Below are 26,272 nucleotides of genomic sequence, written 5' to 3'. Positions count from 1 at the left end.
GGGTCTTCTACGTGCCAGCCATTGTTGAGCTCTGGGGATGCAGGGATGAGAGCAGCCGCTCTCTGCCTGGAGGTGCCCACCACCCAGCAGCATGTGAGACCCAAAACCACAGTCATCAGGCCATGGGCCCAGTGCTACCTGTCAACAGCAGAGGGGGAGGGCCCTGGGAACACAGACAGTGGCGTCAGTCATTCTGCTGGAGATGTGTTCTGCGAAAGATACACGGAGGAGGTGACATCTGAGCTGGACTTGGGAGATAATTCCCTAATTATGTGCATCCATTGGGTCCGCAACCATTTACTGAGCACCAGCTTGGTGCCAGGCTCTGGGCACAAGGGTGAGCAGAAACAGATACAGCCTTGCCCTCACTTCGTGGGGAGAAGGGCCATTGATCTCACAATTACACCAACAAATGCAAAACTAAACCTGAAACCAGGGCTACAAAGGAGTGGTGCAAGGTTTTATGGGAGGTGAAATAGACGTTTGTGGATTGATGAATCTACAATGTGTAGGGCAAAGACTGCCGGCCGGATCGTAATGTAAATAACGGAGCTACTGGCCACCCAGGAGAGACTAGAATTCCCAGTCCCACCGCCATGCGCGAGGTTTGACCGTATAACTAACTTACAGACAACAGTATCTGAAGAGTGACTTCTGGGTGTGTCCTTAAAGGGGGGAGGCTTCCCCCCTCTCCTGTTCCTCCCAGATGGAGGTGGTGGTGAGCTGTCTTGGAGCATGTGGACCAGGGCAGTACTCTAGGGAAGGTGGAGTAAGAAGGGTGGAGGGGAGGCGCCCGGGGCAGTGACTGTGGAGCTGCCTGAGGAGCCTTGGAGCCCTTCCACCAGGCACCGTAAGAAGGAAAACTTACCTTCTTTCCTGTTAGGGAACTATCACTGGAATTCCCTGTTAGAGCAGCTGAACCTATACATCTTGACTCACACGGTATGCAAGATACTAACCACTGCTTAATAAAGCAACAGAAAATAACAGTTAGTGTACCTGGACTCTGCCTCATGCAAGATTTGATGATTCATAGACTCAGGATTTGAGGATTTCATTGCTTGGGGGAAATGAAATAATCTTGGGATGTGGAGAGAAATTTGGCATCCAGAAGGTTTGTGACCTTTCAAAAACCCTGAAATCTATTAGATTAAGTTGTGTGCAGCCTTGAGTGCCCCAAGGCTGGGCTCTGGGTGGTTTATCATCACAGGAGTGGGCAGGTGAGGCTTAGTAGACAGATGGAACCTCCCTTCCCCAGCTTCCCTCTGACAGATTCTTATTTATTTATTCATTCGTGTATTTATTTATTTATTTATGGCTGCACGTGAGCTCAGTAGTTGTGGCTGGCGGGCTCTAGAGCGCAGGCTCGGTAGTTGTGGCACACGGGCTTAGTTGCTCCACGGCATGTGGGATCTTCCCGGTCCAGGGCTCAAACCCGTGTCCCCTGCATTGGCAGGCGGATTCTTAACCACTGCGCCACCAAGGAAGTCCCTCTCTGACAGATTCTTAAAGCAGAAGAGCCTCCAAAAGAAATGTCCCTGTCTCTGCCTCAGGACAGGATACAATCAGTACTATCAGTAAGAGGTGGCCTTCTGCCCCACTTTCAAGACCTTTGGAGGAGTCTGCATTTAATAATACCTGCCTCATCAGGAGAAAATGACTTGGGTTACTTGATAGTTATCAAAGCACTTTCACACCTATTGGCTCTCCTATTTCATCCTCCTAATAACTTGGGTGTAAGCCAGGTGCAATACGGTCTTGTCTACTGTCCTCCAAGAATCTGAGCTAATCACAGGAGGTCATGAGGCTTCCAGGGGCAGAGCGGAGCTAGGACACCAGGTAAGGCCCTCCTTCCTGTCACTTACCAGCTTTGCCCCTCCATCACCCAAATCAGTGACCGCTCCCTGACCATCCGTTCTCTGGAGGGCCCCAGCCAGCATGTGACTGGGCCACCAAGGTGGACAGGACAGAGCTCTTGGCCTCTGGGAGCTTTCGGGGGTGTGGGGAAATGTGACAGGTTTGCACACCTGGCTACAGTGTGACGCTCTGTAGGGTGAGCACTGTGTGATGGGCACAGGCCACAATGCTCCCAGTCCTTCAGGCCAGAACAGTCACTAAGGACCCAAAAACTGAGTTTGTGGCAACTGCTGGAATCCCGCCCACCCGTGCCCACGGGTGCTGAGCATGAAGCCTCAGGCACTGATGCCCTGCACCTGCGCACACACTGTACACACACGTGTACACACACGTGTGCACACACCTGTACACACGTGTACACATGTACACACACACGCAGGCGCTGCGGCGCGTAGTCCCTGCAGCCCAGAGCGGGAGGGTGGGCGCGGATGGCGAGCACGCGTCCGCCCGCGGAGCTGCCAGGCCGCCTCCTGCCCGCGGGCGCCCGCGCCCTCTCCCCGCGCCGTCTATTTATATCGCTCGCCGGCTCTGCCCATATTGGGCAGCGCCAGCAGGTCAGGCGCCCCAGGCCGGGTCGCGGCGCCATTGCGGAGGCCCCTGCGGAGCAAGTGCGGCGGCGCCTCCCGTCGGGGTAGCCCCGTAAGTAACGGTGACCGGGCCGCGGGGACCACCCGAGGCCCCTCGGCACCTGCGCCCCCGCCACGCGTGCAGCCCCGCGCCCCTGACCGCCTGGTCCTGGACCGCCCTCGCCGGCCCTGGCGGCCGTGGAGGGGGCGCCTGTGTCTGCCCGTCCCGGGGTCCTCCTGGAACCGAGAAGAGTGCCAGGCACTCGACAGGATCCGCTCTCTGAACTGTAGACCGAGGAGTCTAATCGCCCTGCGTTTCCCACCCCCCCCACCCCCGCGGGATTCTTAAGAGTAACTAACGAACTCGATGCATGGTAAAGGCTCTGGTAAGAATGCAGAACGTCAGCTCTTCAAAGGAAAGGAAAGAGGAAGCTTGCCTTATTTAGCTTTATCTCCATCCTGGCCGTCATTAAAAGCCAGGTGTGTGGAGCGGATTATTACTTTGCAAAAAATCCAGTATTTTCCAAAGCTCCGGGGAGACTCGGAGTGCATTCAGGGTGGGGCAGGTGTCCTGAGCCATTTTCAGCCAGGGTCTGTACAAGATGGTGATGCTGAAGCAAACTAGGGTGTGGGGAGTAATGGGGAAAGCCAGGGGTCACCAAGGTAAATGCTGTAGGAGAACTAAACGGGCAGGGGTGAGAGAAATTATAAATGAGGACTGACTCTCAGGTCTGCATTAGGGCGGGGGGAGGGGGCTGGGAATGGGGAGGAGGTGTGCCATCTGAGCGGTGGGGCTACTCACGTCCTGCTGGTGGTTGTCGCCATGGGAATTAAAAACCCACTGTTGCCCTAGCTTGCATTTTTTTTTTCAATAGATGCTGCAATGTTTCAGCGCTGCGTGTTGACAATTAATTTACAAAAAAAAAGTCCGAGCAGCCAATTTGCTATCTCTGGCTTCAGTTCTCTAAGAATGGGGACCAAATTCCTGAGCGCAGTGCTGACGGGGAATTAATTTTGAGGATGGGAGAAGTGGGTGTCAGAATGTGTCAGGCTGTAGGCAAGGAAATCAAGTTAATGATTCTGGGTGATTTATTTGACTTGGACAAACCGATAGCAGCTTGAAGAATCAAAATATCTTCAAGACAGTGGTTAATAACATGTATAAAACCTAAAAGAAAAAAAAGTTATGAACTTGTAATTTAGGACTAAGCAAAGCATTCGCTTAATTGCACAAACCGTCTTGAGCAACTGTTCTGTGCGAGGCACTGTCACAGGCAGACGCTAAGAATACAGAAAGGGTTAAGACCTGACCCCCTACCCTCAATATGCGCATCAGTGAAAGGCGAGGAGGGCGAATTCGTAAATAAATTGCAGTAACAGCGGTGCAATAACCACCGTGTTCAAGGTACAAGCAAGGAAGGGCAGAGAAGGCTTCACTGAGGAAGTGACGTCTGGGCTGAATTTTGAAGAGCCAGTTACATTTTTTCAGGTGGAAGCAGGTGAAGAATATTCCAGACACAGGGAACAACATGTGTATTCACATAGCATTAGAACAGTGAGTGGTTCAGTACTACTAAGAGATTGGAAAATATGAGGAGGGAAAGTCCAGAGATGGGGTAGTAAGGGCTGGGAGGTGCCAGGTTAGGAAGGGCCTCCTAATGTCTGGAGGACGGGTAGTGCTGGTGCAAATAGGCTTGAGGTATTTTTTAAACGTGGGGTAATGATTTCATACATGAGAGTCACCAACTTACAGAAGGGCTGTGTTTTAAGCGTTGGAACTGAGACATCACTGACGTCATGTTGACATTCCTTGGCGTGCCAACCAAAATCCGTTGAAGGGGGCTTTAGGCTGGAATGTAGGACCCTAACCAAGTCATTTCTCAGGTCTTCAGATTTTTTCTTCGATAAAATTCAAGGCTTTGCTGTTGATCAACTCCATCACTTCATATTATGACCTACTCACATACTGAACATTTCTACGGGAAAAAAATGTATACACTGATTCTGGAATCCAGTAACTTCTTTTCCCACCGAACCACAAGTAGGAAGGAGTTGTTTCTGCCTTTCTTCCAGAGCAGTTCTCATTAAGACTGGAGAAGCAGGTTGTAAGCATCTGTATTTTCCAATGACTCATAAGTTGGGCTGACTACACTTTGACAGGTTAAAAGGAAAATTCTCAATGTATCTACGTATCCTGTCTGCCTGTCTGTCTGTCTCTCTATATATATGTACACGCACTGATGTGGTTTACACTGTATGGGGCTGGCCCAAAAGTTCGTTCGGGTTTTGATGTTATGGAAAAACCCAAACAAAACTTTTGGCCAACCCAATAGGTTAGGTTTTCAGAGTTGTAAGTTACTCTAATGTTAATACAATTTTTACTTTTAAACTTAGTTTATGCAATATTTAAGACGTGCAAAAAGGCCTAATGAATAATAAAGTATGTTATCGGGTTCCTGCCATACAGCTGATGAAGTCGCACGTTGATTACGCAACTGAAACTCCTTGTCACCCTCCTCCAGCTGTGTGCCCTCGCTTCCACGCCTCCTGAAAGCAACCACTGTCCCGAACCTGGTGTTTAGAATTACCTTTCTTTATATTCCACTACAGTTGTACATGCCCTTAAAGAATATACAATTCTTTTAACTTTTTAGTTTGATATAATTTCAAACTTACAGGAAAGTTCTAACAGTAGGACAAAACACTCCCATAGACCCTTTACCAGATTCACCATTTATATTTATTTTGTCATAATATATCACCTACATTTACTCTATTAGAATATATAGTATTGTTTTGCATATTTTACAGAAGATATCAGTGGCGGGCAGCACCTATTCTTTTTAGTCTTTTTCACACATTGATGTTTGTGAAATTCATCAATGTCGACACATGTAGCTCTAGTTCATTCCTTTTTTTTTCTTTTTCTTTTCCTGTATAATATTCTCTTGAGTGAATATGCTACAGTCTATCTGTTCTCCTGTTAATGAATATTTAGGTTATTTCCAAATTTTTACTATTTCAAACAGTGCTGCTATGAATTTAAACTAGTTTTAACTTCAGCAAAACATGGAGTCATGGTCATGTATCAATCATTTTTTAGAAAAAGTAGCAACTTTAAAGATAATATAAAGATTATAAAATTAAACACTGTAAAAACAAAACATTGGTAGTTTAAGTAAACTAACAGTTTTATGCCACTTTAAATTTTATTTTATTTTTTAAATAAATTTATTTAGTTAGTTAGTTATTGGCTGTGTTGGGTCTTCGTTGCTGTGCTCGGGCTTTCTCTAGTTGTGGCGAGCAGGGGCTACTCTTTGTTGTGGTGAGCGGGCTTCTCATTGCGGTAGCTTCTCTTGTTGCGGAGCACAAGCTCTAGGCACATGGGCTCAGTAGTTGTGACTTGTGGGCTCTAGAGTGCAGCCTCAGTAGTTGTGGCGCACGGGCTTAGTTGCTCCGAGGCATGTGGGATCTTCCCGGACCAGGGCTCGAACCCATGTCCCTGCGTTGGCAGGCGGATTCTTAACCACTGCGCCACCAGGGAAGCCCCACATTAAAATTTATAGGAATCCATTTCTTAACACTAAGTATACTGGACGTGGGTAAAACTGCATTTTGGATTTGCAAAGTAATTAGGCTTTATTCTTGTGATTTATATTTATTTTTGCTACTCATTTTTTCTCCATTATTATGGGTACTATTAATATGACTGCACAATTCAGTCTTCTATAAATTGGAGCAGAGAATAACTTCCCATTGGTATCACTGAGAACATTTATACGGTTTTATCTTGCTGATGAAAGGAGAATGCCCTCTGGGCCCTCATTACAAGAAAAAGTTGCTGTCAGCTCTCTTTTATTTGTGAGCTGTGTCTGTACCCACAAGCAGTTTGTATATGAACCCAAACATTTTTATTGTTCAAAAAATGTTTGTACAGGTGTATCCAGTTTCAGCTTTACCAAGCAAATTACATGTTATACATGCATGGCCTTATTTAATTCTCCCAGCTATTCTTATATAATTCTCAAAACTAATTCCAAGCAAGGAATCAAAAAGAGGCTAAGAAACTTGCTCACGTTGTAAATGGTAGAGCGAGGTATCAGAATCCAGGTCTCAGGAACCCAAGTCAAAGCCCACGTTCCGAACCTCTGAGGTACTCTCTGCTACCCCACTGTGAGCACTTGGATACAAAAGACTGATCCAACTACTTCATTTATATACAGTAACCCCAATTTACACATGCAGAAACCAAGGTTCAGTAAGGTTACACAATTTTATGGGACTTCCCTGGTGGTGCAGTGGTTAAGAATCCACCTGCCAGTGCAGGGGACACAGGTTCAAGCCCTGGTCCGGGAAGATCCCACATGCCGTGGAGCAACTAAGCCCGTGCACCACAACTACTGAGCCTGAGCTCTACAGCCCGCAAGCCACAACTACTGAGCCTGTCCTCCAGAGCCCATGAGCCACAACTACTGAGCCCACGTGCTGCAACTACTGAAGACCGGGCACTTAGAGCCCATGCTTTGCAACAAGAGAAGCCACCACAATGAGAAGCCCACACAACACAACAAAGAGTAGCCCCCGTTCACTGCAACTAGAGAGAGCTCGAGCACGGCAACAAAGGCCCAACGCAGCCAACAAATAAAAAAATAATAAATAAATTTAAAAAGAAACGTTACAGGGCTTGCCTGGTGGCGCAGTGGTTGAGAGTCCGCCTGCCGATGCAGGGGACGCGGGTTCGTGCCCCGGTCCGGGAAGGTCCCACATGCCGCGGAGCGGCTGGGCCCGTGAGCCATGGCCGCTGAGCTTGCGCGGCCGGAGCCTGTGCTCCGCAACGGGAGGGGCCACAGCGGTGAGAGGCCCGCGTACCGCAAAAAAAACAAAACAAACAAACAAAAAACAAAAAAAAAAGAAACGTTACATAATTTTGGGATGACAGAAAGCAGTGGCTAAACTGAGATTCAGGCCCAGGACCGTCTCACTTCAAAGCCCCATCTGCAATGCCAGCATCTTCTGTGTACCTTACGTATACAAGAACAATGCTGAGAATGCTTGCTGAAGCATGGTGGCTAATGTAACTGACCAGGTATCTCTCAGGATTTACACCAGTAAATTCATTTGGTCTGTAAATCCACAGCAATTAGAGTAGCTCTCAAGAGTTTTATAAAAGGCAATTAGAAGGAAGGGACACTTAAATATATGTGCCCATCTAAAAAATTCATAAATGTTTCTTCTGAATGTTCGAAACAGTTATTTCCTTTTTAAAAGTATTTTTTGTTGCTGAAGCCAGCGTTTGGGGCAGAGAAACTGTACCCAAGTAAAGTATTTATTCAAGAAATTGATTTATCTTTGGGAATCTTGGGGACACCAGATGATCCTTTTAAAATAGGAATTTGACTGTTCCCCTTCTCAAAACTCTTCATCTGGAGTTAAGCAGAGAACTGGAGATTAGGCACCAGACATAATCTAGAAAGTGGATTTATTTATGACAGTGGCACACGAGTTGTTGCCCCGTTGCCTGTTTTATATCACCCATGAGCAAGAATGAATTTTTTAATTTTAAATGGCTTTTTAAAATCAAAAGAAGATGTGAAAATGTATGAAATTCAAGTTTCAGTATCCGTAAAACAAACTTTTTGGCACAGAGCGATGCTCATTGGTTTATGTATCGTCTGTGGCTGCTTCTGCATGGCAACGGCAGAGCTGAATTGTTAAGGCAGAAACCCTACAAAGCCTGAGATATTTTCTCTCTGGCCCTAGTTTGGTGCTTGCTCTAGAGGGGGTGATTAAGAGTGCAGACTTTGGAGTCAGATGGAACTGGGCTCAAAACTCAGTTCGTGCGCTTGTAAAATGGTGTAGCCATTTAATGAGAAGAGGTAAACTCAGAAGAGCTGACTTAGGTAATTTTGCCTTCTATCAAGGAGAAATGCGCATAATTAGAAGTTTCTACAGTTCTTTTACTTGACAGTGTACTAATAGAGAATACAAGAATATACCTAAAGTGAAACTTTATACAATATCTAATTGCAGTTACCTTAAGCAACCTTGTCTCAGTATTTTTGCAAATGCCACTTACACTAGTGAGGACTCCTGAGTGCCAGGACCAGCACTCCCAACTCAAACTGGCTTAAACAATGAGGGGAATGGTCTCTCTCAAAACTGAAAAACACAGATATAAGGCATGTTTCCAGCTCCACTGCTCTGAAATCTCTGCCTTCTTTCCTATACTGGCTTTGTCCTCATGCTGGCTATGGGGACACGGCTGCAGTGGATCCAGACCTCTCATCTTTGTAACACGTGGACACCCCCAACCAGTGAACCAGAGACTGAGCTTCACTCCAATCGGGCCAATCTCAGGTCTCCCACCAGCCCCTGAACCAGTCTCAGTGGTAAGAACGGGAGTCAGTCCCACCCCAGTGGCACCAAGGAAAGGCAGGCTGAATGTGGGGAGAAAGCCAACGTTGTCCACTATAGAGCTGTGTATAAGATATTACCTATAACATGTTTATTGAGAAAACCAGTCCATAATGTACTAGGTATTTCATTTTTAACCTCTCTTTGAAACTAATGCCACTTACGTTTTCATTAAACTAGCCCTATGCCAAAACGTTCAACGAGGGTAGCTTGGTTCCTGCCTTAAAGATACAAAATCCTAGGTTGTGGTCCTAACATTTGGGTCCCCGGCGTCTGGTTTCTTTCCAGCAACATCAAGAACTAATGACTCTGAACTATCTGCATTGTGTTAGATCACGTGATCCTATCTGGAAGCTGCCCTTGGCCTTCTAGCATTGTGGGTACTGGTACCCTTTGAGGGATTCTTGTATATCAGTACAAATGGAATAGAAATTTTAAAATATTTCCTTATAAGAACGGTTTTACCGATTTTTAGTTTGAAGTAACCCCTGTCATCTATAAAGTTGACTGATGTGTTTATGTGTAAAGAAGCCTACATAATATGATTTGGGCTAGTCATAATGTGTTGTAGGAGAACTTAGAAATATAATGACCTCTTAATTACCCATAATCGGATTCTCTTTGTAAAAATCTAAAACAAATAAAGGGAAAAAGCAACCGTTCACTTTTAACCTGCAAACCCTTGCACAGAAAGTCTTAAGTTCTCATTGAAATAAAACTGAGCCATTAACACCAGAAAATCCAGCGAGGAGGCTTTTATTTCTACTTCAAGTATACGGGTTCCAAGACTGGCTACTTGTTATGATTCCACACCCTTCAGCACAGCGATTTTTAGGTCTTACAGTTGCCATTATATAATTAAACATTCCTATCATGCTTAACATTTCTTTCCTGAAATGAACTTTAATTCAACACTGAAAAAGTGCCAAGTCTCATTGAGACACATGAGATTTCTAATCCTTTACAGGATCACAGAAGTTTAGAAGATGTATAAGCTTCACGGCTGACAGATTTTGCTTTCACAGTGTTGAAATTATCACCTCCCTGCCTTTCTGAGCTCCTCGTGCTGACTTTTCTACCATCGAGGTTTATTCTCGCTGCTGGGACTTACAGCCGCATTAGACCTGGACAGGGTGACAGAGATTGAGCTCTGCTCCTCCCGTTAAGGCTTCTGGCTCTAGGAGTGTTCTTTAAATCCAAAGAGCTAATTAGCTTCCTTGAAACATCCTGTTTGCAGTTCCCCGGGGAAGGGGAAGCTGAGACAACCAGCTTAAAGAGATTTTTAATTAGACTAGTGCTTTTTCAGGCAAGAAGTGATTCCACCTCTGCCTCTGTGAGACAGGGAAGAGAGAGAAGCCACGCAGGAGGGGCAGAGAAATGGGAGGACTTTTGTGTGTTTTCTAAGATTAGGATGATTTACTTGTAAGTTTCAAGTATTGTGAATTCTCACATCAGCACGTATTTGGTTGCGCTTTCCAAAGCACTGTTTTGAATTATTTGCCACATAGCAAAGTTTGAGCAGAATTTTAGTGGACTTTTTTTTCAGCCAGCCTACAAGACCCCCTCCCTTGTGATTTTTCAGACTGGTGCTGATAGCACTTGGGTGCATTTTGGGGGACGGTGCACATAACCTTTTCAGTGATGTTGCACCTCCTCAGAGAGGATGCTTCCTAATGCCTCTGTATCCTCCATCTGTGGGTCAGCTGAATTTGGTAACTGGACGTGTAAATGCGAAAGGTGCTCATCTTATCCCTTTTCTCTTCGTTCACCTTGGGAGGGAGGACTTTCCAGCCTCCGCTAGAAAAATCTCTGCCGCCAATTAGGAAAATATTGTTAGTGCTTAATAATTTCCTGTTTTTAATTTTACAATCAACGACGTTATTTTTAGATACCAAAGTAGCTATCTTAATGTTAAACTACTCTGCTTGGAATGAATAATATTTACTTATAAATACTTCTTAGAACTAAGGCTGCATATTTAAATTACAGAGAATTTTTTTCTTAGAAGAAAACTCCCTCTTTTCTTTCCTTCAGGAATGTTACATGACATCTCTGTTGCTTGGTGAGTAATAAGACATGTAAACAGGACCTCAAGAATCAAGCTACATTTAAAGAAGACTTACTTAGAAACACTGGAGAGGACACCATGGAGTGCAAGACTGAGGGAAAAGAAAAATACCAACACAGCTTGAATTTACTGAATAAAATTAAGAACATGAAAGAACTAGCAGAGATGATTGATGTTGTACTCATCGCAGAAGGGGAGAAATTCCCTTGCCACAGGCTGGTCCTGGCTGCATTTAGTCCTTATTTCAAAGCGATGTTTACCTGTGGACTACTTGAGTGTACTCAGAGGGAAGTCGTACTTTATGACATCACAGCAGAAAGCGTGTCGGTGATATTAAATTATATGTACCATGCGGCTCTGGAGATCAGTAATGCCAATGTACAGACTGTGGCTATGGCCGCCTATTTTATGCAGATGGAGGAAGTCTTCAGTGTGTGTCAGAAGTATATGATGGGCCATATGGATGCCTCGAACTGTTTGGGTATCTATCATTTTGCAAAGCAGATTGGAGCTGAGGATTTAGCTGATCAATCGAAGAAGTATTTATATCAGCACTTTGCTGAGGTGAGCTTACATGAAGAGATACTAGAAATTGAAGTGCACCAACTTCTGACGCTTATTAAATCAGATGACCTGAACATATCCAGAGAGGAGAGCATTCTGGACCTAGTTCTGAGATGGGTAAATCACAACCGAGAACTGCGCACAGAGCATCTTGTGGAACTTCTGAAGCAAGTTAGGCTGCAACTGGTAAATCCTTCTTTTTTAAGACAAGCCCTGAAAAGGAACACAATGCTTCTGTGTGATGCAAATTGCATTGACATCATTCAAAACGCATTCAAAGCCATCAAGACCCCTCAACAGCACTCTCTCAATCTTCGTTATGGCATGGAGACTACCAGTCTTTTGCTGTGCATTGGCACCAATTCTTCAGGAATCAGGTCGAGACACAGGAACTACGGAGATGCCAGTTTTTGCTATGATCCTGCATTGCGCAAGACCTATTTCATCTCCTCTCCCAAGTATGGGGAGGGTTTAGGCACTGTGTGTACTGGTGTTGTCATGGAAAACAACACTATCGTTGTGGCTGGAGAAGCAAGTGCCTCTAAACTCTCCAGACAAAAGAGCAAGAATGTTGAAATCTACAGGTTCGTATCTAGCCATATACTTGTAACTTTGTTTCAATTATCTTGCTTTGACATTAGCAGCCGAAGTACTTCTGAGTGATCACATCTTAAATTATGTGTGGTCAGAATTACCCTGTAATCATGTATTTTACATAGATGTAAAATTCATAATGAAATCATCCACATTTTAAAATTATTTTTCTCTCCCTTTCATTATTAAGAACATATAGTTGAATTTGCATAAGTTAAATGTATATACTTTATGATTCCTTTGTATATTTTCACTCTTAGCTTTCACTATTCATATGCTATAATTGCTTTGTTTTTGAAGAGCTGAATATAACTTTTAACAAGAAGAAAAGTTTATTAACGCTGACGCCTTGAACTGACTTTTATTAGTTCACAATTCAGAGTAGTAAGTAATTTTTCTTCTTGACCAAAAAGTATTATTTATCTGTCAGTTTTCATTCTGTACTTTTTTTTTTGGCTGTGTTGGGTCTTCATTGCTGCACGCGGGCTTTCTCTACTCGTGGCGAGCGGGGGGCTACTCTTCATTGTGGTGTGTGGGCTTCTCATTGCGGTGGCTTCTCTTTGTTGCAGAGCATGGGCTCTAGGCATGCAGGCTTCAGTAGTCGTGGCACGTGGGCTCAGTAGCTGTGGCTCGCAGGCCCTAGAGCACAGGCTCAGTAGTTGTGGCGCACGGGCTTAGGTGCTCCACAGCATGTGAGATCTTCCCGGACCAAGGCTTGAACCCGTGTCCCCTGCATTGGCAGGCGGGTTCTTAACCACCGCGCCACCAGGGAAGTCCTTCATTCTGTACCCTTAACGAGTGGGTCTTTGCTAAACCTCTAATAGTGTAAAATGTTTGTAGCCTAAGAATTCTTCAACCCTAGAACTGTAAGAGGAACAGGAGTATCTGCTAAGAAGTAGTGTATGTCTAGGAACAGGAGTATCTGCTAAGAAGTAGTGTATGTCTAGGTGTTGTGTGTGAGGACAGAAAGATTTGTTTCCTGTTACTCAGCAAGAATTCAACCCTTAAATCTACCTGGGTGAATAAGAGTTGTACGTGTAGGTCCTTGAACTCTCCTTGCACTCCCTCCCCTCTCTGGGCCCTCGTAGCACGGTTTCTCAGACTTTTCAGTCAGTTGGTAAGTGATTCTCGACAGCAAAGTGGGGACAGAGAAGGAATGAGAGGTCTGCTATTTTCCTGTCATCTCTCCTCATTGCAGTATGTGCTTCAGGCTCTCGGCCCGTCCTGCTGTCACCTTCACACGTTGAGCAAGTGTCCCTTCTTCCCAGAAGTGGGGGCGGGAACACAAGCCCTGGATAGTGACTGGCCCTCTGCCTGCGGTGACAGGCTGTCACTGAGCAGCAACAGGTACAGGCCCTCAGGTGCTTGTGGGAAAGGGGGCATGTTTCTCCTGGGACGGATCCTCTGGGTCCCTGACCTTTGTTTCCTACTTGCTCTTGGCTGGGTGCCCTTCTTTTCACCTTAGAGCCTCCTGTACCAGAACCTCAGGTTCTTTAGATACCTATTTTCTTCCTCTTAAAGGTAGTGCAGGGCTTCCCTGGTGGCGCAGTGGTTAAGAATACACCTGCCAATGCAGGGCACATGCGTTTGAGCCCTGGTCCGGGAAGATCCCACATGCCACGGAGCAACTAAGCCTGTGCACCACAACTACTGAGCCTGAGCTCTAGAGCCCGCAAGCCACAACTACTGAAGCCCGCACGCCTAGAGTTCGTGCTCCGCAGCAAGAGAAGCCGCCGCAATGAGAAGCCCACGCACTGCCATGAAGAGTAGCCCCCGCTTGACGCAGCTAGAGAAAGCCCGTGTGCAGCAACGAAGACCCAATGCAGCCAAAAATAAAATTAATAAAATTTAAAAAATAAAATAAGGATAGTCCACAATTCTGCCATCAGAGTTAATTGTTAACAAACGTCCAGCCGTCTCAAAAAGTGTGTTTTCATCCTTGAAAGTCTTTCCTCTTAACTGTTTTTGAATGCCTGCTTCCCTTTTTATGCGTGTGTCTAACTACACACCCCGCGTTTCCCTTCTTTCCTGTCTTGAACTCACGCCGGTTCCCATCACCAACAGCTCTTCCACGTTGGTCAGAATTAGGGTAAAACTATCAGTTGCCCTCCTCACTTCTCGCAATAGTGAAACTGTCAGCAAGGCAAATAAAGAGATTATCAGAAGCACTGCTTGAGGCTTACATGAGACTCCCAGTGCTGTCTGCATAGTTAAGGTCTGACAGTACCACCCGAGGTCACTGTCTTTGGTCCACTCCTGCCACTTCATCTCTGCTCCTTACCCCAATTACCTTTGCCAAGATGCTCTTCAGCGTGCCTCTACTCTGTAGTTTACACATTTCCATGCAGATATATTTCTTTTTGACTTAAAAGAGGAAGTAGATTAGCATTACAGCAGGTTGTTTCTTTTTTAAAAAAATACACCTTTCCATCTCTTTTAACTCTCGTACTTTGGTAGACAAACAGCTGAGGATGTAAGTGTTGTCTTTAAACTGTCAACCTCTGTGAACACTGAATGCTTTTGCCACTATTATTTTCTTCTTTATGTCATATCGAAATAATAAGTTTTATAGTTTCACCTGGGCATTTTCTCTCCCCATTTTTAATTCAAAATGTTAAAACAAAAATCCAATTAGCAAGTTGTCCAGCAAACATGTACTTCCCATCCTTCGTGGGATTTATCTTGTTCCTGGCCTATTTTCTTAAACCGTGCCTCAGAAAACCAAAACCCATTTTTTAGTTCTATTTATATATTCATTGTCTTTGCTTCAGTAGCCCCCACCTGTAGACACCTAATTGTCCCTTCCCCTCTAAAATCCAGAACAATTAAAAATAGTGGTGAAAATATCACCTGTGCTGCTAGGGACTTTGGTTTCCATAAGAGTTGGCCTAGAACAATGGGGAAAACTGTAATACGATTAACTGTCACATGTCTGATGCAAAATTTGTTTCCAAACAACAAATTTTTTTTCTTATTTTCCATATTTATTCTGGTTTTTGTTTTTTGTTTTGTTTTAGTTTTGAATTCCAATTATACTTTCTGGATTTTCTAGGACAGAAATAATTTCACATATTTTATCCCACTGTCTCCATGGGTACTTTTGTCCTGGGCTATGTGTCCCGATCATGATTTGAGAAAATAGACTTGCCATTGTCAACAGGCAAGACAGAAGATGGGCACAGACTCATCCACTTGGTGACCATGTAATGCTACACACACACACACACACACACACACACACACACACACACACATGCACACACTCAGATAATTACTTAATGTGTTGGACTCTAGGAGGTGTTGAGAGACCATATCACCTAGTGTCCCTGCTCTTCTCCCAAGACTCTTCTCAGACCAACATAATTATTTGTGGTAGAAATTACTGAAATTACCATTCCTAGTAGATTAAAACAGTTGAGAAATGCCCAGCAGACACCTACAGGTGGGTTTTTATACAGTAGCATGCTCTTGACTCTGTTCTAAGCCAGTTAGAACCACAAGAACAATCCTTAAAATTCTATATATCCTGCATCATCCCATTAGAAATCTGAATTTAAATATTTCCAGATTTTCTGCTCTAAACACATTTCTTTAATGTAGTATTAAAATGAAACTTCTAGTCAACAGAATAAGACATTTTTTATGTTTATTTTTACATATTCTCTTTTAGCAAATGACTTGCTCAAAGACTTTCCTATTTTTAGTAATTTATTTATTTTTGCTGTGTTGGGTCTTCGTTTCTGTGTGAGAGCTTTCTCTAGTTGTGGCAAGCGGGGGCCACTCCCCATCGCGGTGCACGGGCCTCTCACCATCGCGGCCTCTCGTTGCAGAGCACAGGCTCCGGACGCGCAGGCTCAGCGGCTGTGGCTCACGGGCTCAGTTGCTCCGCAGCATGTGGGATCCTCCCAGACCAGGGCTCAAACCCGTGTCCTCTGCATTAGCAGGCAGACTCTCAACCACTGCGCCACCAGGAAAGCCCAAGACTTTCCTATTTTTAATTTTCTTTCCCAAAATTAGGAAATGAAGGCTAGTCCCTGGATAATCTATACTTTTTCAATATATTGTTTTTTTCTAAAATTCTCTAGGTGGGTGTGGTTGACTGTTTCTGTGTACATTATATTTTGTTCAGCATTTCTTTTCCCCAAAAAACACAAACCTGTATCACTATCTTAATGGTTTTTTCTTCTCCAATTAGAAGAACCAAATCATATCGGTTTTCGTTGGAAAAGAAACAAGTGTGTTTTTTTGGCAAGTTGTTTTTATATTAAATCTAATTCTGGGTTCTCTCTCTGTTAACTTACAGGTATCATGATAGAGGAAACCAGTTTTGGGAAAAGTTATGCACAACAGAATTTCGAGAGCTCTACGCTCTGGGCACCATCCATAACGACCTCTATGTTATAGGAGGACAGATGAAAATTAAAAACCAGTATCTTATTACAAACTGTGTTGATAAGTACTCTGTAGAAAGGGACACTTGGAAAAGGGTGTCCCCCCTTCCACTACAGTTGGCGTGTCATGCTGTAGTAACAGTGAATAATAAACTTTACGTGATTGGAGGCTGGACCCCTCAGGTTAAGAAATTTCCTGTGTACCTAACTGGCATGGCTGTGCTGAGTCTGGCCGCTCTGTTGAGAAATGTTGTAGTTGTTGAATACTAAAAGAGTATGACTCACATTCCGGTAAAATGCCTTTTATGTTATAGAATATTAAATGGAAGATTTTAAAGTGTTAAAGCAGCTCAGGAGAATGAATTTTAAAGTGTTATTCATAGGCATGACTTCATTCAGTATTTGTGCTGTGTTCTTCATAACCCTTCCCATCCTTGCTGACTATGAAGGATGCTTATGCTGAGGGGTTATCTGTAAGGAGCATCTAAGTAGGAGGCGAAGAAGCTGGATCCTCATCCCACTTCTCTCTGCTTTACAGCTGTATGACCTGAGGCAAGGATTCTTAGGTCTTTTTCATACTAAAGTTCTTACTCTAAGTGGGAAACCAGAATGTTCATCCTGTGATGGCACAACCATTTCCACAAAAGTATATTGCAATTTTAACCTCTTCATGTCTTTGCTGGGCATCAGCAGATAGAGAAACCAGAGACTGTCTTGAAGCCCAGAGAAGGGACGCAAGACAGGATGGAGAAGTCAGTGGAGTGGGACCACAGAGGCCCTTTCTCTCCTCTTTCGTGTCCCTCCGAGCGCCTTGGGGCTCTCACAGAAGTTTCACTCCAGCTGCCTTCTGCCCTGGCCAACCAGTCTTTCTAATAAAGATTAATCTTACCAGCTCATTTTCTGTCCCCATGACATAAACTAATTTTATTTTAGCCTATGTGATTTCTTCTTTCGCCAGATTCGCTTCATGATAAAACTGGTGCTTTTTAAATCATTTCATAAGCTTAAATTTTGCCTTTTATGGTATATCATACTTGTTTTAATAACAAACGTCACATTTAATACATTTTAAAATTCATGCTATGTATCAAAAAGTAGCTTAGATTTAATCACAGTTAGTAGCTGAAACCTGACAAATTATTTGTAATAAAGCTTTTTCAGAACTATTCATTTACATAGTTAATTTTGCATGAATATGCTCCAAAGAAAAGCTTTTCTTTGCTTTTTTCCACTAAAGCAAATATTAAATACTTAAATTAGAAGGAAAATTAAAACAATAAAGTCAGTATTTCCTAATTTATAATGTCTTCAAACACGTCAGTATTTACTGCATAACGAAAGCTTTTGCTAGTCTGTACCGAATACAATACATTAAATTGCAAGAAAGCATGGGGTAGTGATTGCACTACAGTGATTGTAACCCTGAGCTAAAACTAACTGCATACAACTTTCATAAGTATGGAAATTATTTCTCTGTTGAACACCTTCATCCAAAACAAAAAGCAAAAGACACTTAAGCATCTTTAGCTTGAAGTCATAGAAGGTCCTAACACATTATAGACAAAAAATATTACTTCACCTCAAGTTCAGGAGTAGGAAAACCTACATACATCTGTGTGTATTCAACTTCTACTTTCCCTAGTCACTAAAATATATACATATATATATATATATATATATATACGTACATAAAATAAATACATAAAAATAATTGCAAATAATTTCTATTAATCCATGTATCTTTAAAATTAAATTCAGACCACTCCTATATTATGGTATAAAAATACTCTCATTACTAAAACACTCAAATGTTTTTGTAATTTTGTTCCACTTGGATTAGAAAAATATTATAAAGAAAAATGCTTTATAAATTATTAAAATTAGTTTCTCACAAATATTATTTAATCCGCCACTATAAAGCTTGGTAAAATAAAATTATACTTTAAATACTATTCAAAAAAGCTTGGTTTCGTTTTTAAGGCTTTGCAGTGCTTCATTTTTTAAAAAAAATGCTCTATGTATTGCCTCACTGCTCAGATCACAGATTGTTTGCTATAACCCAACACCTTAGCCCCATTATCGTAGAATATAAATTCCTCCGATACTGACAGTGTACTTATATCTCCAAGTCATGGGATTTGGTGTGTTTGTGAGTATGACTCACTACGGTTAACCTCTATTTATCTCCTTGGCTGTCTGCTTTGATTAATTGCATTCAGGTACTCACGAAGATCTCTAAGTGGTACGTTATTATACTGGCTGTCATAATTTCACACAGATGGATCTTCCTGACGAAGAACCTGATCGATTAAGCAACAAGCTGCTGAAGTATGACCCCAGCCAAGATCTATGGACAGAGCAGGCACCCATGAAGTACTCAAAGTACCGATTCAGCACAGCTGTGGTCAACAGTGAGATTTATGTTCTGGGTAAGAAGAAGCTAAAAGAGTGTAACTCCTTTTATTTTTTCTCAGCAGTTTGCCTCAGTGAAAATGAAATATTCTCCCTTCCTCTTGCATTTCAGTTCAACTATATACACAACTAGCCCCCAATTCTCTTTTGTTTCTTAATTTCTAGAGCACAGTCAGGTAAGATTAAATGAAAGTCTATTGACTTGTTGAAAGCAAAGTTATTTTTATCAAATTTTTAAGTCGCTTGGAATGCAAGAACAGTAGTGATACATCCTTCTATACCCACCAAGTAAAATATGGTGACAAGGCAGTAAGCCTTTGGCTGCCTTCAGCCGATGAAACGTGGGCTTTTGCAACCAACTGATTCTCTGTACTAACAGAAGAGAAAGGCAGCAGACGTAAGACGATGCCACAGATACCAGTCCTCTTTGTGTTGCCTCACCCACCAAACTTCTACAGAGGTTATTAAGTAATTTTTTACCCGAATGCATTTTTTTCTTTTCTCTGGCATGAATATGTGTGGTCCTGCACCCCCCACTAGGGACTGGTGAAAGACTGGTTTGTTCCCACTAATGTGGGTTAAAGTGACTCTGAACATCCTGTGTGTCTCCCCACCCTTCCCACTCCTTCTATTAAGTCCTTTGCTCGTCTAATCCCCATCCCGCTCCCTAACGTCACCCTCTGTCACCTCGCTTCCCACCCCTCCATCACTTTCCCATGAGTATGGGAAGAAAGAGGTTGAGACAGGAGGCTGAGTGGACTGGTAAAATGATGGCGATGCCAATTTTTTATTTCGTCCCATCTGCATTGATGCCTAACTGGCAAAAACAACACGGGGAAGATGCTGGGTAACAAAAAGATGGCCAAAAAAAGAAATATGGGCTGAAAGCAAACCAAGCACTTGAGCAGCATTTTTTTTTTTTAAACTAAAGGGAAGCCGTTATCTCTTGGCTGCCTACACAGCCTGAAGCAAATAATTAACGCACTCAAACATTAATAGTTCTATGATTTTAAGAACAAGAACATTATGCAACATAATTTATGACTGCCTCAGTTATGAGGCTCACTTGTGATTATAAGTGAGTTTTTCCTCTGGGTATATATTCGTTACTTTCGTTATAACCTTATGCAGTGTCATAGGCCCAGTAGAGATAACATCTAAACTAGGATGGATTACGTGGGATGGAGGTATAACTCAGGAGTGGAGTGCTGATCCACTTATTATATTAAAGTTGGAGGCAGTCAAAAGTGGGAAAAAATGATGTGTCAATTGAAGCAAAATGAGATTCCCCCACTGTGGAGCCACAACTAGGCTAAATGTGGAATACAACTGATAGTGTCATCTTTTTGTAAATTGCCTGGAAAGGACACCCAAGACACCCTTTGGAGCTCACGCTTCACAGCATGAACAAACGTCCACTGAGTGAATGGAAGGGAGTAGATTTTTAGAGGACCTGTAAGATGTGGGTAAGAGAAATAGAGGAAAGAGCGTGCTCCAAGAAAGGAGGCGCTGGGGAAGGCTGGGGAGTACAGTAGAAAGAAAGGCAGAAGCAGAGGTTCGGAGGTGAGAAGGAGATGCTAGGAGTAGACGATGCGAGAAGGATGAGTGAATGAGCCCACAAGAGCAGGGACGGGTGGGGCTGAGAGTTGGACACGTGCATGGGAGCAGCTTACAACGGCTGGTGGATGAAGAATTAGGAGAACAAGAGGGAGCAGTGAGAAAGTGCACAGAAACATGATGAGAGAATGTCTGAGGAAGGTTGCCAAGGTCAGGATGTAAGGAACGCGTCAAAGGTGAGAAGAAAATGTCAGTGGGGACATCAGTTAGAAAGTCTTTTGCAGCAGCATCAAATATAGTTTCTGGATATTCAGGGCTGGGGACCAGATTCACAGTCTCTCAAATAATTTTACCATCTTGGCAGATTGAATCCAAAAGGTTCCAGTTTCCCAACGTTTGCTACTTAACTCCCAAGTATATGTATAAAGCTTTTAAATGGAATGAATTTCAGTTGTTTAGGTATTTTTGTGGTACACTTAGTTCAGATTTAATTGTTCATTGCAAATATAATTGGAATGTGGGCAAATATCATACAGAGCCCTAAAACCTTCTCGATGACTCACACAGGTACCAGGCACTCATGTGTTAACTGTCTTAGCAAAAGCCCTGTCTGCTTTTGGGAATCTCTATGTGTCCCACTGTGATTGGAGTCACTGCCAACTAGTACAGCAATGAGCCCTCTCCCTAATACCTGTCCTGGATTTAATTCCTTATGGTCTCCTAGATAGTCTACAGGCCACCCCAAAAGAGCAACCACGGAAATCTTCTTCACCATGGAGGGAGCAGGACCGAGGGGGGAAGGCACCAGACCCTGACTCCATCATTTACTACCTGGTATGGCCCTAGTCTAGTAAATCTTTTTTTTTTTTTTGGGGGGGGTGGGTAATATCAAAATTTGAATGCCTGCCTCTTAAAGATATGATTAAATAAAATAATGTATGTAAAATCCCTACAATACAAGTATTCAGATATTATAACTAAAGTTCTTTGAGCCCTTCATGTTACAGACACTTTGCTTAATTCTTTACATAAAAAGTTTCATTTAATGGTCATAAAAAACTGAAAGTATTAACTCTCTCTGTATGGCCGACTAGATATCTAGACTGATCCTCCCACTGAAAATACCAAAAAATGTTAGGTGAAACGTGTTTAAAATCCCCTGAACTAAGAACTGTTATGGCAGTAAACACTCAGTGGGCCAGAATCTAAGTGAAAGCAGGAGACTTCTAGCAATGGAGAAGTGAGAAGGGAGACATCCCCTCCCCAAAAAGCAACTATAAAGACAGACAAATTTGTCAAAAACAACAATTTCAGATCTCTGGAAACCAACCAAAGATAAACAACAATTTGAGAAGAGCTTAATTTCTCGAAACTGCTGAACTTGAAGTCAGTCTTCAGGCAGCCTGTGACATCCTGGCCTGAAACTGCCCCGACTTGCAGCCCAGAGCATTCAGCGTAGTTCTACTGGAGTGGGACTAGCTGTGAATCCTAGCAGCTTTGTTTGCCAAAGGGGTCTGATACGTTTGGGAGCAGAGGGTGGAAAACCCACACTCAGAGTGGCAAATGGAAAAAGCCTGCAGCTCTCCTAAGCTTGAGCTTTTAGTCCTGGTTGGGACAGCAGCAGATAAGAAAACTAGCCGGAAATGTAACAGAGATCTTCTAGGGAAATCCTAGAATAAGAGCAGATTTGAGAAGTCTGAAGAAAGAATCTGTGAACTTGAAATAGATCAATAGAAATTATATAATCTGAAGAAGAGAGGGGAAAAAAATTGAAGAAAAATTAGCAGAGCCTCAGAGACATATGGAATAACATGAAAGCTACCAATATAGGTATAATGGGGATCCTGAAAGGAGAGAGGGAAAGGGGCAGGAAATCTCTTTTCAAATGAATATTTGTCAAAAACTTCTCAAACTTGATGGAAAAACATTAATCTACAGTTCCAAGAAGCTCATCAAATCCCAAGTAAGGTAACGTCACAGAGATCCTCACCATAACACATCATAGACAAAATACTGAAAGACAGAAAATCCTTTTTTTTATATTAATTAATGAATTTATGTTTGTCTGCATTGGGTCTTTGTTGCTGCGCACAGGCCTTCTCTAGTTGTGGCGAACGGGGGCTACTCTTTTTTGCGGTACGCGGGCCTCTCACTGTTGTGGCCTCTCCTGTTGCGGAGCACAGGCTCTGGACGCACAGGCTCAGCAGCCATGGCTCACGGGCCCAGCCGCTCCGCGGCATGCGGGATCTTCCTGGACCGGGGGACGAACCCATCTCCCCTGCATCGGCAGGCGGACTCTCAACCACTGCACCACTAGGGAAGCCTCGGGGGCTACTCTTTGTTGCGTTGTACAGGCTTCTCATTGTGGTGGTTTCTCTTGTTGTGGAGCATGGACTCTAGGCGCACGGGCTTCAGTAGTTGTGGCTCGCACGCTCTAGAGCGCAGGCTCAGTAGTTGTGGTGCACAGGCTCAGTTGCTCTACGGCACGTGGAACCTTCTTGGACCAGGGATCAAACCCATGTCCCCTGCATTGGCAGGCTGATTCTTAACCACTGTGCCACCAGGGAAGTCCCCAGAAAATTCTTAAAAGCAGCAAGAAAAGAATGACGTCACATAGAGGGGAGCAACAATACGCTCAGCCAGTGACTTATCAGAAATAGTGGAGGCAAGAAGGCAGTAGAGGGCTTCCTTGGTGGCACAGTGGTTAAGAATCCGCCTGCCAATGCAGGGCACATGGGTTCAATCCCTGGTCCGGGAAGATCCCACATCCTGCGGAGCAACGAAGCCCATGTGCCACAACTACTGAAGCCTGCGTGCCTAGAGCCTGTGCTCCGCAACAAGAGAAGCCACCGCAATGAGAAGCCCCCTCTCGGCACAACTAGAGAAAGCCCGTGCACAGCAACGAAGACCCAACACAGCCAAAAATAATTAGTTAATTTTAAAAAAAGAAACAATTAGCAACTGAGTCTAACAACATAAAAAATGATTATATGTCATCAAAAATTCTTAATAAAAAAATGAAAGAACTGAATCCAGCAACATAAAATATTATTATATATAATATCATGACCAAGTGGAATTTATCCCAGGAGTGCAGGAATGCAAGGTGGCTTTAATTTTAAAAACTCAATTAATATAGTAAACCATATTAATATAGAACAAAAACCAAATGATCATCTAATAGATGTAGAAAAAGCATTTGACTTGAAATTATTTACAAAACAGAAACATCACAGACTTAGAGAACGAACTCATGGTTACCAGGGGGGAAGGGGTAGGGGGAGGGATAGTTAGGGAGTTTGGGATTGACATGTACACCCTGCTATATTTAAAATGGATAACCAAGAAGGACCTACTATATAGCACAGGGAACTCTGCTCAACATTATGTAACAACCTAAATGGAAAAAGAATTTGAAAAAGAACAGATACCGTATATGTGTAACTGAAGCACTCTGCTGTACACCTGAAACTAACACAACATTGTTAATCAACTGTACTCCAATATAAAATAAATACTTTTAAAAAAGAAAAAGCATTTAACAAAATCCAACCCCCTATCATAATAAAAATTCTCAACAAATTAGGACTAGAAGGGAATTTCCTCAACTTATTAAAAGGTATCTATGAAAAGACTACAGCTATGGTACGTAGTGGTGAAAGACAGCTCTTATTTCTAAGATCAGGAACAACTGACAGGTGCCTGTTCTTGCTGCTCCTATTAACATTGAAACAGAGGTTTTAGCCAGTGCAATAAGGCAATAAAAAGAATTAAGCCATACAGATTGGAAAGGAAGAGTTTAATAGTCTTTATTCACAAATCATATAATCCTACATGTAGAAAATTCTAAGAAAGCTACAAGAAAAGAAAGACAGAGAGCGGGAGAGGGAGAGAAAGGAAGGAAGTCAAAGAAAGAAAGCAAAAAAGAAAGAATACTAGAACTAATCATTAATTTTAGCCAAAGTCACAGGATACAAAATCAGCATACAAAATTAATTGTGGGATTTCCCTGGTGGCACAGCGCTTAAGATTCCATGCTCCCGATGCAGGGGTCCCGGGTGTGATCCCTGGCCAGGGAAGTAGATCCCACATGCATGCCACAACTGAGGAGCCCACGTGCAGCAACTAAGGAGCCCACATGCCACAACTAAGGAGGAGGCAAGCTGCAACTAAGGAGCCCACGAGCCACAAATAAGACCTGGTGCAACCAAATAAATAAATAAAAATTTTAAATTTATTTGTATTTATATGTGCTAGCAATGAACATTCCAAAAATGAAACTGGAAAAACAATACTTCCCAATAACATCGAAATGAGTAAGATATGTATGAATAAATTCAACCCAAAAAGTGTGAGAATCATACACAGAAAACTATAAAACACTCCCAAGAGAGTTAAAAAAGAGCTACATAGGGGACTTCCCTGGTGGTCCAGTAGTTACAAATCCAATGGTTAAGAATCCAATGCAAGGGATGTGGTTTCTATGCCTGTTTGGGGAACTAAGATCCCACACGCCGCGGGGCAACTAAGCCCGCACACGCCGCAACTACTGAGCCTGTGTGCTCTGGTGCCCACGCACCTCAACTAGAGAAGCCCGCATGCTGCAACAAAGATCCCCTGTGCCACAACTAAGAGGCGATGCAGCCAAATAAATAAACAAATTAATTAATTTAAAAAAGTGGTTCCTTCTGCATTTGTTTGAAAAAAATAAAAATAAATTAAAAAGAGCTAAATATATAGAGACATATTCCTTGTGTATGGATTTGAAGACTCAATATTCTTAAGATAGCAATATTCCCCAAATTGATCTATAGATTCATTGTTTTTTAAAGTTGACAAGCTGGTCCTAAAATTATGTGTAAATGCAAGGAACCTAGAATAGCCAAAATAATTGTGAAAAAGAAGAAAGTTTGAGGACTTATTTAACCCATTTTTAAAACCTAGAGTTACAGTAATCGAGCTATAGTGGTATAAAACCAACGGCAGACATATATATCAATGGAACAGAACTAAGAGTTCAGTAATAAATTTTTACATTTTTACTCAGTTGATTTTTGACAAAGGTGTCAGGGCAATTTCAGTGGGGAAAGATGAACCTTCCATCAAATGTGTTCAGCCCATTACCTCACACCACAGCAAAAAACAAGGAACAATACTGTATCGTGCACTTAAAATTTTGTTAAGACAGTAAATCTCATGTTAAGGTTTTTTACCACAATGAAAAAAATTTTAAAAATTAAAATTACAAAGCATGCTGTTAAGGTAAGAAAAATGTAAAGGGGTGGGGGAAACACACATATTGAGGAGAGAAAATATAGTGTAGAAGTTCAAAATTATACATTGAAAGAAGTAGGAAGAAGGAGGTAGCAAGAGCCCTGGGCTCGAGGGGAGAAGAAGCATCGAGAGACTCCTGAGTGAAAACAGTTATTTAGGAGCTGAGTGAAAATGAGGAGAGGTCTTCTCAGAATTCTCAGAATTGAAGGGAGAAAAAATTCAGGGGAAAGTAAGTCTTTTAAAAGGTACAGGTACAGGTACAATTCAATTGAGTAACATGGGTGTCAGAGAGACTAATACTTTCCATCAGAGAGATACTGCGTTTTCTTATCATACTGCAGTTTGATTCAACGAATACCTGTTGGGGCATAAGATTTGTCAGACCCTGGGCTGAGTGTTGAGGACCCAGGGATGGGAGACACACACTGAGCCCAGGAGGAGTGATGGCCTAGGACAAGGTACAGACAGATAACCGTGCATACATAGGGCTAAGTGCACACCTATGTGGACACATG

The 26,272-nt window shown here is 42.9% G+C and overlaps 2 protein-coding genes across 3 annotated transcripts in view; one reads left to right on the top strand and one right to left on the bottom strand.

The window, feature by feature from the left end:
- Positions 1-26,272, bottom strand: part of MGLL (monoglyceride lipase) — a 277,335-nt gene that overhangs the window by 207,474 nt on the left and 43,589 nt on the right. The gene's annotated exons all lie outside the window — the stretch shown is intronic.
- KBTBD12 (kelch repeat and BTB domain containing 12) lies at positions 2,298-19,241 on the top strand. Its single transcript, XM_079933190.1, has 4 exons — positions 2,298-2,556; positions 10,932-12,113; positions 16,427-16,697; positions 18,793-19,241. The coding sequence occupies exons 2-4, from the start codon at positions 11,044-11,046 to the stop codon at positions 19,057-19,059; spliced, it is 1,608 nt and encodes a 535-aa protein (XP_079789316.1). The 5' UTR covers positions 2,298-2,556; positions 10,932-11,043; the 3' UTR covers positions 19,060-19,241.

This window comes from Stenella coeruleoalba (genome assembly GCF_951394435.1).
Source record: "Stenella coeruleoalba genome assembly, chromosome: 10".
NCBI lineage: Eukaryota > Metazoa > Chordata > Mammalia > Artiodactyla > Delphinidae > Stenella > Stenella coeruleoalba.
Note: the sequence above shows the minus strand (reverse complement) of the source record. Positions and strands in the feature narration are given on the sequence as shown.

Coding starts and splice junctions, on each gene's coding strand:
- KBTBD12 (XM_079933190.1), top strand. CDS start 11,044: ATGGAGTGCAAGACTGAGGGAAAAGAAAAATACCAACACAGCTTGAAT. Junction 12,114..16,426: donor AAGAATGTTGAAATCTACAG/GTTCGTATCTAG, acceptor GTTAACTTACAG/GTATCATGATAGAGGAAACC. Junction 16,698..18,792: donor TTGGAGGCTGGACCCCTCAG/GTTAAGAAATTT, acceptor AATTTCACACAG/ATGGATCTTCCTGACGAAGA.